This window comes from Artemia sp. Qi Xiang Cuo, chromosome 4 (assembly GCF_049724085.1).
Source record: "Artemia sp. Qi Xiang Cuo chromosome 4, ASM4972408v1, whole genome shotgun sequence".
Lineage (NCBI taxonomy): Eukaryota > Metazoa > Arthropoda > Branchiopoda > Anostraca > Artemiidae > Artemia > Artemia sp. Qi Xiang Cuo.
The window spans coordinates 47,106,765-47,122,372 of NC_142797.1; the positions used below are offsets into that span (position 1 = coordinate 47,106,765).

The window sequence follows — 15,608 nt, forward strand, 5'->3', positions numbered from 1 at the left end:
ATGTTTCCTAATACCCTCTTCGTGAATCAACAATTTCCCCGCTGATTATGTAAATCAATTTCTCAGGTTAATCTAACCAAACAATAATGAAACCATGTTTTCTTCTTAATTCCACCATTGTGAATCAATAATTTCACCTAGCGATTATGTAAATCACAGATTAAAGAAGCCTTATTGTTTCTTAATTCCCTCTTCGTGAATCAACAATTTCCCCGCCGATTATGTAAATCAAGTTCACAGGTTAGGTTCGCCAAACAACAATGAAGCCATGTTTGTTTCATAATTCCCCCATCGTGAATCAATAATTTCCCCTAGCGATTATTTAAATCACAGATTAAAGAAGCCTTAATGTTTCTTAATTCCCTCTTCGTGAATCAATAATTTCCCCGCCGATTATGTAAATCAATTTCTCAGGTTAAGCTAACCAAACAACAATGAAGCCATGTTTGTTTCATAATTCTCCCCTTCGTGAATCAATAATTTCCCCTAGCGATTATGTAAATCACAGATTAAAGAAGCCATGTTTGTTTCTTAATTTCGCCTTCGTGAATCAACAATTTCCCCTTCGATTACGCAATCAATTTCTCGGAAATTCACTTCCCCTTCGATTACGCAATCAAGTTCTCGGAAATCCACTTCCCCTTCGAGTCCTAGATCAATAACATTGTTCCCGTTAGAACTCAATGCGCATGTGCAACCTTCATCCCGGAGCTATTACACATAGAAACATCAAATAAATCGACCTTGGAAAAAGAGGTCATTGACCGATTACGCAATCAATTTCTCGGAAATCCATCTCCCCTAGGGACTCTATGCCCATATTAGGACCATAAACCACGTGGTAATGTCACGAGTAGCACCCCCATCTCTACTGTTAACAAAGAGGATTGGAGATCAAGTGTGAGCATAGTTTACCAAAAGGGTTCAGAGACGCAATGTTGACCGAAGTGGCCTAAAGATAGAATGTGTGCACTACTAATCAAAGGGTTCAGATGCAAATCTTAAATACTGTTTAGTAAAGGGGATTGGAGATGAACCGTTCGCATTGTTGGACAAATAAGGCTCCGAGACTGAGCGTTCGCAGTGCCGTCTAAAAGGAGTTGAAAATGGAGAAGCCCAGATCAAAGGGCATTGGACACTGATTATGCGCACTCTTCATTTAAGGGGGTCGGAGACAGAGCTTCCTCACTGGTGACCCTTGAGAGGTCAGTGGCAATTCGTACGTATAACCGACTAAAGGGAGTAGGGGACAGATCGTACTTACCATTGACCAAAAAGGCTGGGTGTGTGCAATACATGTCTACAAAACTAGCGAAATAAACTAACAAATGATATTTCCCCATATTTATTGGATTGTGCAAAACTAGTGTTTTATTTGTCTTACCACTTTCCAAAAACCATATTGAAGGCATAATCCAAACATACTCATTAAAACGAAGAACGGCTCAGGAAGTATACTCCGCTCGATAGGGTTGCCAGCCCTTGTGATTTATCACTATTTCTTGTGATTTTTTTATTGCCTAACCAAAAAAATCGCTAAATCAGCACATAACTAGCTAGATTATTGAAGAAAATCACTAAATCAACCAAACAATCACTAAAATTTAATGTTTTTTTTTCACCGGGGGGCAACTCTGCTGCTCACTTTTAGTATTGATTTGAGGAACCTCTCATGTAAAGTTTAGAAATCTGTGCCTAAAATCGTACTTTGGGGGGCTTTAGGCGTTCTGCCACAATACAAAAAGATCCACTGACATCCTCGCTAACAGCTGGTACATACTTATTAGTATTCCTTCATAGATGGTCTAAAATGACCATTCGGTTTGGGCTACCTTTATGCTAAAGAGTAAAAAGGGGTATTACGCATAAGAACCAGACAGATGTAATTGCAATATACACAGTTCTTCATATGTTGACAAAAAAGTATCGTCTTATTTTACATACAGAAGGGGCACCACTGCTACCATCTATAATCGAGACTAATGGGTCAATGACACCTTTTTCAAGGTCAATCAGGGGGTGTTTCTAGTTTATTGACTCCGGGTCGAAGTTTGCACATGCGCACTGGATACTAACGAGGCAATTTATTGATCTGCAAACGGGAACATAATCACGTGTCTCTTTCTAGGCCAATCAGGGGATGTTTTTAAATGTATTGATCCGCTAACAGGACAGAATCATATTTCTCTTTCTTGGACAATCAGGGGATGTTTCTAAGTGTATTGATCAACGAAGGGGAAGTAGTTTTCTGAGAAATTGATTTCCATAGTCGACGGGGAATTCTATCATGAGGGGATTTCATTTTTAAATATGGCTTCTCAGGTCTTTAGGTCTGAGAGATAAATTAATATCCTATTTTTAAATATGGCTTCTCTGGTCTTTAGGTCTGAGAGATAGATATTAATATTCTTTCGAAACCATAATAGTGTAAGTAGGAACACCTTAAATATTTTTACAAAAATTCATACGAGATCAAGACAGATTGAATATATTTTACGCGGGAAATGGTTTCCTGGGAATTTCCAATATGACAGCGGATGGATGCTGAAACAAAGGAACACACAGAAATTACTTTTAGGGGATTATTTGGGCGAAAAACGATTAATCGGCATTTTAGGGATTTTTTGGGCGAAACAGTTTGAGACATTTTACAGGATGATTTGGGGTGAAACTCTGTGATCGTTATAATACACAAGTTCTATTTGAAGAGTCTTGTAAGGTCCCCTACCCCAACCCCAAGGCCCCCCTCCCCCGGGCCCCCAAAGAGCCCCCTTCCCCTGGGCCTCCCAAAGGGCCCCCAATTTTTTTGCCCTCCCCCCCCCCCGAATATATAATTCAAGATCTAGTTTTTTTCTTAATATTCCTGCTAAACCTATTTTATAAGTTTAAGTACTCATCTTTTTCACTCACAACATTACTTTACGACTTTTTGAATACCCCAACACCAAACAATACTTTTCAAAGGCTTTATTATATCTTTTCAGAACAAGTTCTTTACGTAATGTCCCTCCTAAACCAATTTTACAACTTGAAGTACTCATCCTTTTCACTCCCAACAATAGTTTACAGCTTTTTGAATACCCCAACACCAAGCAATACTTTCCAAAAAGCTTTATTATATCTTTTCAGAACAAGTTGTTTACGTAATGTCCCTCCTAAACCAATTTTACAACTTGAAGTACTCATCCTTATCACCCATAGCTGTACTTTACAGCTTCTTGGACACCCCAACACCAAGTAATACTTTTCAAATGGCTTTATTATATCTTTTCAGAACATGTTCTTTTCTTAATGTCCCTCCTAAACCCATTTTACAAGTTGAAGTACTAACCCTTTTCACCCACAACTTTACTTTATGGCTTTTTAAATACCCCAAAACAAAGCAATACTTTTCAAAGGCTTTATTAGATTTTTCAGAAAAAGTTCTTTTTTTAGTGTCCCTCCTAAACCAATTTTACGACTTGAAGTACTCATCCTTTTCCCCCACAACTTTACTTTATGGTTTTTTAAATACCCAAACACCAAGCAATACTTTTCAAAGGCTTTATTAAATCTTTTAAGAACAAGGTCTTTTCTTAATATCCCTCCTAAACCCATTTTACAACTTGAAGTACTCATCCTTTTCGCCCACAACTTTACTTTGCAGCTTTTTGAACACCCCAACACCAAACAATACTTTCAAAAGGATTTGTAATATCTTTTCAGAACAAGTTCTTTTCTTAATATCCCTCCTAAACCTATTTTAAAAGTTGAAGTACTCATCCTTTTCACCCACAACTTTACCTTACGGCTTTTTGCATTACCCAACAGCAGGCAATACTTTTCAAAAGGCTTTATTATATCTTTTCAGAAAAAGTTCTTTACGTAATGTCCCTCCTAAACCAATTTTACAACCTTAAGTACTCATCCTTTTCACCCACAACTTTACCTTACAGATTTTTGCATACCCCAAAACCAAGCAATACTTTTCAAAAGCCTTTATTATACCTTTTCAGAACATGTTCTTTACATAATGTCTCTCTTAAATCAATTTTACAACTTGAAGTACTCATCCTTTTCACACACAACTGTACTTTACAGCCTTTTTAACACCCCAACACCAAGCAATACTTTCAAAAGGCTTTTTTATATTTTTTCAGAACAAGTTCTTTTCTTAATGTCCCTCCTAAACTTATTTTACAACTTGAAGTACTCATCCTTTTCACCCACAACTTTACTTTACGACTTTTGCACACCCTAACACCAAGCAATACTTTTCAACAGGCTTTATTATATCTTTTCAGAACAAGTTCTTTACGTAATGTCCCTCCTAAACCAATTTTACAACTTGAAGTACTCATCCTTTTTCACCCACAACTTTACCTTACGGCTTTTTGCATACCCCAACATCCAGCAATACTTTTCAAAGGCTTTATTACATCTTTTCAAAACAAGTTTTTTTCGTAATTTCTTTCCTAAACCAACTCCGTATGTTGAAGTACTGAACGTTTTCACCCACAACTTTACAATAAGGCTATTTGGACAACCCAACACTAAGCAAAACTTTCAAACTGCTTTATTATTTTTTTTCAGAACAAGTTCTTAACGCAATGTCCCTCTTAAACCCATTTTACAAATTGATGTACTCATTCTTTTCACCCACAACATTACTTTACTGCTTTTTGCACACCCAAATACCAAGCAATACTTTTCAAAGGCTTTTTTATATCTTTTCAGAACAAGTTCTTTACGTAACGTCCCTCCTAAGCCAATTTTACAACTTGAAGTACTCATTTTTTACACCCTCTACTTAACATTACAGCTTTTTGAATACCCCAACACCAAGCAATACTTTTCAAAATGCTTTATTATATTTTTTCAGAACAAGTTCTGTACATAATATCCTTCCTAAACCAATTTTACAACTTGAAGTACTCATCCATTTCACACACTACTGTACTTTATGCTTTTTGGATACTCCCAAACCAAGCATTAGTTTTCAAATGGCCTTTTTATATCTTTCCAAAACGATTTCTTCACTTAGTGTCCCTCATAAACACATTTAATAAGTTTAACGGATCGCCCTCTTCACATAAAGCATTACTTTATAGCTTTTTTGCACACCCCAACATCAAGCAAGGTTCCACTTCAGTTCAGATTTTTCCCCAAAGACATAAATTTAAATCTCTTCTCCAAATTTTTGTAGAAGATAGAAAAAGTTATGTATTGATCGTGAATATTTCACCATGACGATAAGGAGCTCCCCTTTAATTTTGAGATCCTTCCCAAAGTCATAAGAAATTTTAAAGCTCTGTTCTAAATTTGAGCGCTGAAGATAGGAAGAATTATACTATGATTGTGAATAGTTTCCATGAAGATAAAAAGTTCCATTTTTATTCTAATTTTATCTATGAGAAGGAATAAGTTACAGATCAATTCCGTTTTTTCCAGAGAATATAAAAAATTTCCACTGCAGTTCAGATGTTTCTCAAAGAGATAAAAACGTTTGAAGTGCTGTTCCAAATTTTTCATAGAAGATAGGAAAAGATATGCTTTGATCATGAAAAATTAGCTCAATTCTGGATTGTATTGAAGAACTAACACTTCAATCATTATTTCTACAGAAAAAATGAAAAGATTCCACTTCAGTTCTTGATCCCCGAAAAACCTTAAAACTCAAAGTTTTGTTCTAAAATTTTCCATAGAAGATAGAAAAAGTTATACCATAATTGTGAATATTTTTCATGGCTAAAAAGTTCCACTTTTATTCTAAATTTTCTCAACGAAGTGGGGAAAAGTTCAAGTTCTCTTCTGAACTTTTTCAATGAAAAAGAAATTAGTTACAGATCAATTATATTTTTTTTTCCAAAGAATATAAAAAAGTTCAGCTTCAGTTCTGATTTTTCTCAAAGAGATGAAAAAATTCAAAGGACTGTTCCCAATTTCCCATAGAAGATAGAAAAAGTTATACATTGATTGTGAAAAGTTAGCTCAATTCGGAATTGCCAGAGAACTTACAGATCAATTTTTTTTTCAAGAAATAAAAAGGTTCCATTTCAGTTCTTAATTTGTCAAATGACATACACATTTAAAGTTCTGTTCTAAAATTTTCCATGGAAGATAGGAAAAGTTATACTATAATTGTGTATATTTTCCATGAAGATAAAAAGTTTCACTCTAATTCTAAATTTTTATAATTTCACTTCAGATTTTTCTCAAAGAGATGAAATACCAAAACCATAGGTTAGGTTAGGTTAGCCTATATACGCGCGCGTACATAGGCTAACCTAACCTAACCTATGGTTTTGGTATTTATGTGCAATAATGTGGAATTTTGTGGTTAACTTAGGTTAGTCTTGGCATTAATATCTATTGTCTTCCTCCATCACACCAACCTCTTTACGTTAAAGCTCGAATTGTGCCCGTTCCGTCTCCTTGGAAAAAATCGGTAAAATTTACTCCTGAAAATTTCGCCCATGGAAACCCCCCTCCTCATGTAAAATTAATCCCCGTACAAAATTCTTCCAGTCTCTCCAAAGTGTAAAATTACACATTTTTGCTGATAGGTCCTTGAAGGGTTGTCTTGAATGATAGAATGACACACTCACTTTATAATTTAAGAATTTGATGAGAAAATTCCTAATGCAAAAGATCTAAAATTTAATTTAAAATTTAGTTTACGTCTTTGGAAAAAAACGGTAAAATTTCCCCTGAAAATTTCACCCCTGGAAAACCCCCCTCATCATGTAAAATTAATCTCCGTGCAAAATCCTTCCACTCGGAGATTTTTTATTTTCTTTGGAGAAAATTAGAATTGGACTATAACCTTTTTCTTTTCTTTGAGAAAATTCAGAAGAGAACTTGAACTTTTCTTCACTTCGTTTTTAAAACTCAGAATGAAAGTGGAACCTTTTCTCTTCCTTTGAAAACATTCCGAAGAGAACTTGAACTTTTCTTCACTTTTTTGAGAAAATACTGAATTAAAGTAGAACCTTTTCTCTTCTTGGAGGAAAAATTCAGAATCGAAGTATCTACGGTAAAATTTAGAACAGAACTTAAAATTTTTCATCACTTTGAGAAAAACCAGAACTGAAGTTGAACCTTTTTATTGTCTTGGAAAAATTAGAAGAGAACTTGAACTTTTCTTCACTTCATTGAGGAAATTTAGAATTAAAGTGGAACTTTTTATCTTTATGGTAAGCATTCACATCTAAGCAAACAGAACTGAAAACCTTTTTATTTTCATGGTAAAAATTAGAAGTGATCTGTAACTATTTAGAACAGAACTTTCAATTTTTTCATATCTGAGAAAATTCAGAATCGAAGTGGAATCTTTTTTTTTCTTTGAAAAAATTAGAATTGATCTGTAAATTATTTCTTTTTCATTTAGAAAATTTTGAAAAGAACTTGAACTTTTCTTCACTTCACTGAGAAAATTTAGAATTAAAGTAAAACTTTTTATTTTCGTGGAAAATATACACAATCATAGCATAACTTTTCCTATCTTCTATGGAAAAATTTAGAACTGAACTTTAAATTTTTTATGCCTTTGGAGAAATTAAGAACTGAAGTGGAAGCCCTTTTTTATTTTCTTTGGTAAAATTCAGAATTGAGTTAATTTTTTCTCTTTTTTAAGAAAATTCAGAAGAGAACTTGAAAATTTTACACTTCTTCGAGAAAACTCAGAATTAAAGTGTAGCTCCTTATCGTCATGGCGAATATTCACGATCAAAGTATAACTTTTTTCTATCTTCTAAAAAAAATTTAGAAGAGAACTTAAAATTTTTATCTCTGAGAAAAATCGGAATTGGAATTCAGCAACTTTATAATTAAAATGAAACCTTTTATCTTCATAGAAAATATTAATAATCATAGCATAACTTTGCCTGTTTTCTTTGGAAAAATTTAGAACAGAACTTCAAATTTTTTATGTCTTTGAGAAATTAAGAACTGAAGTGGAAGCGTTTTTATTTTCTTTGGTAAATTTCAGAATTGAGCTACCTTTTTCTCTTCTTTAAGAAAATTCAGAGGAGAACTTGAACAATTTGCACTTCTTCGAGAAAAATCAGAATTAAAGTGTAGCTCCTTATCGTCATGGCGAATATTCACGATCAAAGTATAGCTTTTCTATCTTCTACGAAAAATTTGGAACAAAACTTGAAGTTTTCTTCACTTCTTTGAGAAAATATGTAATTAAAGCTGAACTTTTTCTCTTCTTTTAGGAAAAATTCTGAATCGATGTATCTAGGATAAAATTTAGAACAGAACTTTAAATTTTTTAATCTCTGAGAAAAATCTGAAGTGAAGTTATAAAAATTTAGAATTAGAGTGAAACTTTTTATCTTCTCGGAAAATATACACAATCATAGTATAACTTTTCCTATATTCCACGGAAAAATTTAGAATAGAAATTTAAATTTTTATGTCATTTGAGAAATTAAGAACTGAAGTGGAACCTTTTTATTTCTTCAAAAAATAGAATTGATCTGTAAATTCTTTGGTAATTCCGAATTGAGCTAACTTTTCACAATCAATTTATAACTTTTACTGTCTTCTATGAAAAATTTGGAGCAGTACTTTACAATTTTTCATCTCTTTGAGAGAAATCAGAACTGAAGTTGAACCTTTTTATATTCTTTGAAAAAAATAGAATTGATCTCTAACTAATTTCTATTTCATTGAGAAAGTTCAGAAGAGACCTTGAACTTTCCCTCACTTTGTTGAGAAAATTTAGAATAAAAGTGGAACTTTTTATTTTCATGGAACATATTCACAACTATGGTATAACTTATTCTATCTTGTACGGAAAAATTTAGAACAGAAATTAAATTTTTATGTCTCTGGGGAATTAAGAACTGAAGTGGAAGCTTTTTATTTTCTCTGGAGAAATTAGAATTGCAGTGTATGTTCTCTGGTAAAATTCAGAATTGAGCTAACTTTTCACGATCAGAGTATAACTTTCTATCTTCTATTCAAAATTTGGAACAGTACTTTAAATTTTTTCATCTCTTTGAGAAAAATCTGAACTGAAGTGGAAAATTTTTATTTTCTCTGGAAAAAATAGAATTGATCTGTAACTTATTTCTTCTCATAGATAAAATTAGAATTAAAATGGAACTTTTTATCTTCATGGAAAATATTTACAATCATAGTATACTTTTCCTATCTTCAACGCTAAAATTTAGAACAGAGCTTTAAATTTTCTATGACTGGGAAAAATCTCAGAATTAAACTGGAGCTCTTTATCGTCATGGTGAAATATTCACGATCAATGTATAACTTTTTCTATCTTCTACAAAAAATTTGGAGAACTTTAAATGTATGTGATTGGGGAAAAATCTGAACTGAAGTGGAACCTTGCTTGATGTTGTGGTGTGCAGAAAAGTTGTAAAGTAAAGTTGTGGGTGAAAAGGACGAGTACTTCAAGTTGTAAAATTGGTTTAGGAGGGACATTACATAAACAGCTTGTTCTGAAAAATTATAATAAGGCCTTTGAAAAGTATTGCTTGGTGTTGGGGTATGCAAAAAGTCGTAAAGAAAAGTTGTGGGTGAAAAAGGATGAGTACTTAAACTTGTAAAATTGGTTTAAGAGGGGCATTACGTAAAGAATTTGTTCTGAAAATATATAATAAAGCCTTTGAATAGTATTGTTTGGTGTTGGGGTATGCAAAAAGTCGTAAAGTAAAGTTGTGGGAGAAAAAGATGAGTACTTCAAGTTGTAAAATTGGTTTAAAAGGGACATTACGTAAAGAACCTGTCCTGAAAAGATATAATAAAGCCCTTTTAAAGTATTGCTTGGTGTTGGGGTATGCAAAAAGTCGTAAAGTAAAGTTGTGGGTGAAAAGGATGAGTACTTCAAGTTGTAAAATTGGCTTAGGAGGGACATTACGTAAAAAACTTGTTCTGAAAAGATATAAAAAAGTCTTTGAAAAGTATTCCTTGGTGTTGGGGTATCCAAAAAGCCATAATGTACAGTTGTGTGTGAAAAGGATGAGTACTTCAAGTTGTAAAATTGATTTAAGAGAGAAATTACGTAAAGAACTTGTTCTGAAAAAATATAATAAAGCCTTTTGAAAAGTATTGCTTGGTGGGGTATTCAAAAAGCCATAAAGTAAAGTTGTGGGTGAAAAGGATGAGTACTTCAAGTTGTAAAATTGGTTTAGGAGGGACATTACGTAAAGAATTTGTTCTGAAAAGATATAATAAAGCCTTTTGAAAGTATTGCTTGCTGTTGGGGTATGCAAAAAGTCGTAAAGTAAAGTTGTGTGTGAAAAAGATGAGTACTTCAAGTTTTAAAATTGGTTTAGGAGGGACATTACGTAAAGAACTTGTTCTGAAAAGATATAATAAAGCCTTTTGAAAAGTTTTGCGAGGTTTTGCGGTATTCAAAAAGCTGTAATGTAAAGCTGTGGGTGAAAAAGATGATAAAGAATGAAAAAGATGATTATAATAAAGCCTTGAAAAGTATTGCTTGGTATTGGGGTATGCAAAAAGTCGTAAAGTAAAGTTGTGGGTGAAAAGGATGAATATTTCAAGTTGTAAAATAGGTTTAGGAGGGACATTACGTAGAGAACTTGTTCTGAAAAAATATAATAAAACCTTTTGAAAGTATTGCTGGGTGTTGGGGTGTTAAAAAAGCTTTAAAGTAAAGTTGTGTGTGTGAAAAGGATGAGTACTTAAAGTTGTAAAATTGGTTTAGGAAGGATATTACGTGAAGAACTTGTTCTGAAAAACATAATGAAGCCTTTGAAAAGTATTTCTTGGTGTTGGAGTATGCAAAAAGCTATAAAATAAAGTTGTGTATGATAAAGGATGATTATTTCAAGTTGTAAAATAGGTTTAGGAGGGACATTATGTAAATAACATGTTCTGAAAAGGTATAATATAAGCTTTTGGAAAGTATTTATTGGTACTGGGGTATGCAAGAAGTCGTAGAGTAACGTTGTGGGTGAAAAGGATGAGTACATCAGATTGTAAAATAGGTTTAGGAGGGACATTACTAAAAAGAACTTGTTCTGAAAAGATATAATAAAGCCTTTGAAAAGTATTGCTTGGTGTTTGGGTATGCAAAAAGCCATAAAGTAAAGTTGTGGGTGAAAATGGATGAGTACTTCAAGTTGTAAAATAGGTTTAGGAGGGATATTAAGCAAAGAACTTGTTCTGAAAAGATATAATAAAGCCTTTGAAAAGTATTGCTTGGTTTGTGGGGGATATGCAAAAAGCCGTAAGGTAAAGTTGTGGGTGGAAAGGATGAGTACTTCAACTTATAAAATAGGTTTAGGAGGGATATTAAGAAAAGACATTTTTCTTAAAAGATATAATAAAGTCTTTTGAAAAGTATTGCGTGGCTTTGGGGTATTCAAAAAGCCACAAAGTAGAGTTTTGGGTGAAAAGGATGAGTACTTCAAGTTGTAAAATGGGTTTAGGAGGGACATTAAGAAAAGAACTTGTTCTGAAAAATATAATAAAGCCTTTGAAAAGTATTGCTTGGTGTTGGGGTATTTAGAATGACATAAAGTAAAGTTGAGGGTGAAAAGGATGAGTACTTCGTCGTAAAATGGGTTTAGGAGGGACATTAAAAAAAGAACTTGTTCTGAAAAGATATAATGAAGCCTTTTGAAAAGTATTTCATGGTGTTGGGGTATGCAAAAAGCCGTAAGGTAAAGTTGTGGGTGAAAAAGGATGAGTACTTCAGGTTGTAAACTAGGTTTAGGGAGGATATTATGTAAAGAACTTGTTCTGAAGAGATATAATAAAGGCTTTTGAAAAGTTTTGCCTGGTGTTGGAGTATCCGAAAAGTCATAAGGTAACTTTGTGTGTGAAAAAGTTGTGTACATCAAATTGTAAAATAGGTTTAGGAGGGACATTTCGTAAAGAACCTGTTCTGAAAAGATATAATAAATCCTTTTGAAAAGTAGTGCTTGGTGTTTGGGTATTCAAAAAGCCGTAAGGTAAAGTTTTGGGTGAAAAAGGATGAGTACTTCAAGTTGTAAAATTGGTTTAGGAGGTATATTACGCAAAGAACTTGTTCTGAAAAGATATAATAAAGCCTTTGAAAAGTATTGCTTGCTGTTGGGTAATGCAAAAAGCCGTAAGGTAAAGTTGTGGGTGAAAAGGATGAGTACTTCAACTTGTAACATTGGTTTAGTAGGGAAAATAAGAAAATAAATTTTTCTGAAAATATTTTCTAAAGCATTTTGAAAAGTATTGCTTGATGTTAGACCATGTAAAAAACCGTAAAGTAAAGTTGTGGGGGAAAAGGATGAGTACTTCAAGTTGTAAAATGGATTTAGGAGGGACATTAAGAAAAGAACTTGTTCTGAAAAATATAATAAAGCCTATGAAAAGTATTGCTTGGTGTTGGGGTATTTAGAATGACATAAAGTAAAGTTGAGGGTGAAAAGGATGAGTACTTCGTCGTAAAATGGGTTTAGGAGGGACATTAAAAAAAGAACTTGTTCTGAAAAATATAATAAAGTCTTTGAAAAGTATTGCTTGGTTTTGGGGTATGCAAAAAGCCATAAAGTAAAGTTGTGGGTGAAAAGGGTGAGTACTTCAACTTGTAAAATTGGTTTAGGAGGGACATTACGTAAAGAAATTGTTCTGAAAAGATATAATAAAGCCCTTTGAAAAGTATTGCTTGGTATTGGGGTATGCAAAAAGTCGTAAAGTAAAAGTGGGTGAAAAGGATGCGTACTTCAAGTTGTAAAATTGGTTTAGGAGGGATATTACGTAAAGAACTTGTTCTGAAAAGATATAATAAAGCCTTTTGAAAAGTATTGCTTGGTGTGGGGGTATGCGAAAACCTGTAAAGTAAAGTTTTGTGTGAAAAGGATGAGTAGTTCAACTTTTAAAATTGGTTTAGGAGGGACATAAAGAAAAGAACTTGTTCTGAAAATATATAATAAAATCTTTTGAAAAGTATTGCGTGGTGTTGGGGTGTTCAAAAAGCTGCAAAGTAAAGTTTTGGGTGAAAAGGATGAGTACTTCAAGTTGTAAAATTGGTTTAGGAGGGACATTAAGAAAAGAGCTTGTTCTGAAAAATATATTAAAGCCTTTGAAAAGTATTGCTTGGTTTTGGGGTGTTCAAAAAGCCATAAAGTAAAGTTGCGTATGAAAATAAAGAGTACTTCAAGTTATAAAATTTGTTTAGGAGGGACATTACGTGAAGAACTTGTCCTGGAAAAATATAATAAAGCCTTCGAAAAGTATCGCTTGGTGTTGGAGTGTTCAAAAAGCTGTAAAGTAAAATTGTGGGTGAAAAGGATGAGTACTTCAACGTGTAAAATAGGTTTGTGAGGGATATTAAGAAAAGAACTTGTTCTGAAAAGATATAATAAAGCCTTTTGAAAAGTATTGCGTGGGGTTGGCGTTTTCAAAAGCTGCAAAGTATAGTTGTGGGTGAAAAGGATGAGTACTTCAAGTTGTAAAATGGGTTTAGGAGGGACATTAAGAAAAGAGCTTGTTCTGAAAAATATATTAAAGCCTTTGAAAAGTATTACTTGGTGTTGGGGTGTTCAAAATGCCATAAAGTAAAGTTGTGGGTGAAAAGGATGAGTACTTCAAGTTGTAAAATTGGTTTAGGAGAGACATTAAGAAAAGAACTTGTTCTGAAAAATATAATAAAGCCTTTTGAAAAGTATTGCTTAGTGGGATATTCAAAAAGCCATAAATTAAGTTTTGGGTGAAAAGGATGAGTACTTCAAGTTATAAAATTGGTTTAGGAGGGACATTACGTAAAGAACTTGTTCTGAAAAGATATAATACAGCCTCTTGAAAAGTGTTGCTTGATGTTGGGGTATGCAAAAAGTCGTAAAGTATTATCGGGAGTGAAAAAGATGAGTACCTCAACTTATAAAATAAGTTTAGGAGGAAGATTAAGAAGAGAACTTGATCTTGAATGATATATTCGGGGGGGGGGGGGAGGGGGGGCAAAAAAAGTTGGGGGGTCTGGGGGGCTCTTTGGGGGCCTGGGGGGAGGGGTTCCCTTGGGGTTGGGGTAGGGGACATTACAACACTGTTCAAATGGAACTTGTGTATTATAACGACCATAGAGTTTCGTCCCAAATCATCTTCTAAAATGTTTCAAACTGTTTCGCCCAAAAAATCTCTAAAATGCCGATTAATTTGTTTTCACCCAAATATTCCCCTAAAAGTAATTTCCTTGTGTTCCTTTGTTTTGGCATCCCTGCGCTGTCATATTTGATATTCCCAGGAAACCAATTCCTGCATAAAATATATTCAATCTGTCTTGATCTCGGATGAATTTCTGAAAAAATATATAAGATGTTCCTACTTACACTATTATGGTTTCGAAAGAATATTAATATTTATCTCTCAGACCTAAAGACCAGAGAAGCCATATTTAAAAATAGAATATTAATTTATCTCTCAGACCTAAAGACCTGAGATGCCATATTTAAAAATGAAATCCCCTCATGATAGAATCCCCCGTCGATTATGGAAATCAATTTCTCTGAAAACTACTTCCCCTTCGTGGATCAATACACTTAGAAACACCCCACTGACTGGCCTAGAAATAAACACATGACCCCGTCCCGTTCGCAAATAAATATATTTAGAAACCTCCTCTGATTGGCCTAGAAAGAGTAACCTGATTTCGTTCCTGTTAGCGGATCAATATAGTGTCCTATTAAAAGCCAGTGTACAGATACGAACTTCGTCCCGGAATCAATACACTAGAAAAATCCCCTGACTGACCTTGAAAAAGGTTGCATTGACCCATTAGTCTCAACTATAGATGGCAGCAGTGGTGCCCCTTCTATATGTAATTACCCCTTTCTACTCTCAAGAACAAATATGTTACCACGTGGTAATGCGGCTCCTCAAGCCAGGAGGCTGTTTAAATGGATTTTCGATAGTTTTAGCCCGCTTAGCTCTCTTATAATTTTCCGTTGCTGCATTTTGGTACGAAGTGGTGGAAATCGGCAATTTTATTTGGCGAAATCTCTTTCGTTGCTTGAAAATGGCTCTAGGACTTTGATTTTGTGTTTGAATAATTTTCTGTCTAAAACCTCTTTTTAAACGACCTTTGAAATAATCTTCATGAGATCATTTTTATTAGGAGACCATTCTATGTGGCAAATGACGGCTGTATGAAGCTTTTTATGTTTACCGGTTTCCCAGATCTCCTTTACATAGTTTATGCTTAACATAACTTTCTCAACTACATATTTGTATTGGTCACGCTTTAAGCGTAAACAACCTATATTTTGACATTTGAATATATTTGTAAATAAATGTCCAATTAAAAAAAAAAATCCTTTCTGTAAGTAGAAAATAAATTCAGCACCCCCGGCCTATAATTAGCTTTTTCGTGTGCAGAAAAAGCTGAAGCTTTTTGAAAGCTTTAGTTTTTTTCAGGTTATGGTTCAGTTTTTTCCCTATGAATACTAAAATGGTTCAAACACCTAGATGGCTTAGCTAGAGGTGAGTAGAAGGAGAAGTCAGGGCCAGTTCTGATCATGCGTCGATTCTGATCATGTGAAATAAGAAAATTGTCAGGCTACGGTAGCCCTGATTTGAAATTATTTTTATGGCCCTCACTTCTCTTGGGCAGTAGTTCATGCCTTGGGTCATCCGATTTTTTTTTGATTTTTTTTTATTTG

The 15,608-nt window shown here is 33.7% G+C and overlaps 1 protein-coding gene across 1 annotated transcript in view; it reads left to right on the forward strand.

The window, feature by feature from the left end:
* Nucleotides 1-10,400: 10,400 nt before the first annotated feature.
* LOC148953169 (facilitated trehalose transporter Tret1-like) overlaps nucleotides 10,401-15,608 on the forward strand; it is a 32,680-nt gene continuing 27,472 nt past the window's right edge. The window contains exon 1 of the mRNA XM_089087894.1: nucleotides 10,401-10,453. Coding sequence (XP_088944020.1) covers nucleotides 10,401-10,453 — 53 coding nt within the window. The remainder of the gene's footprint in view (nucleotides 10,454-15,608) is intronic.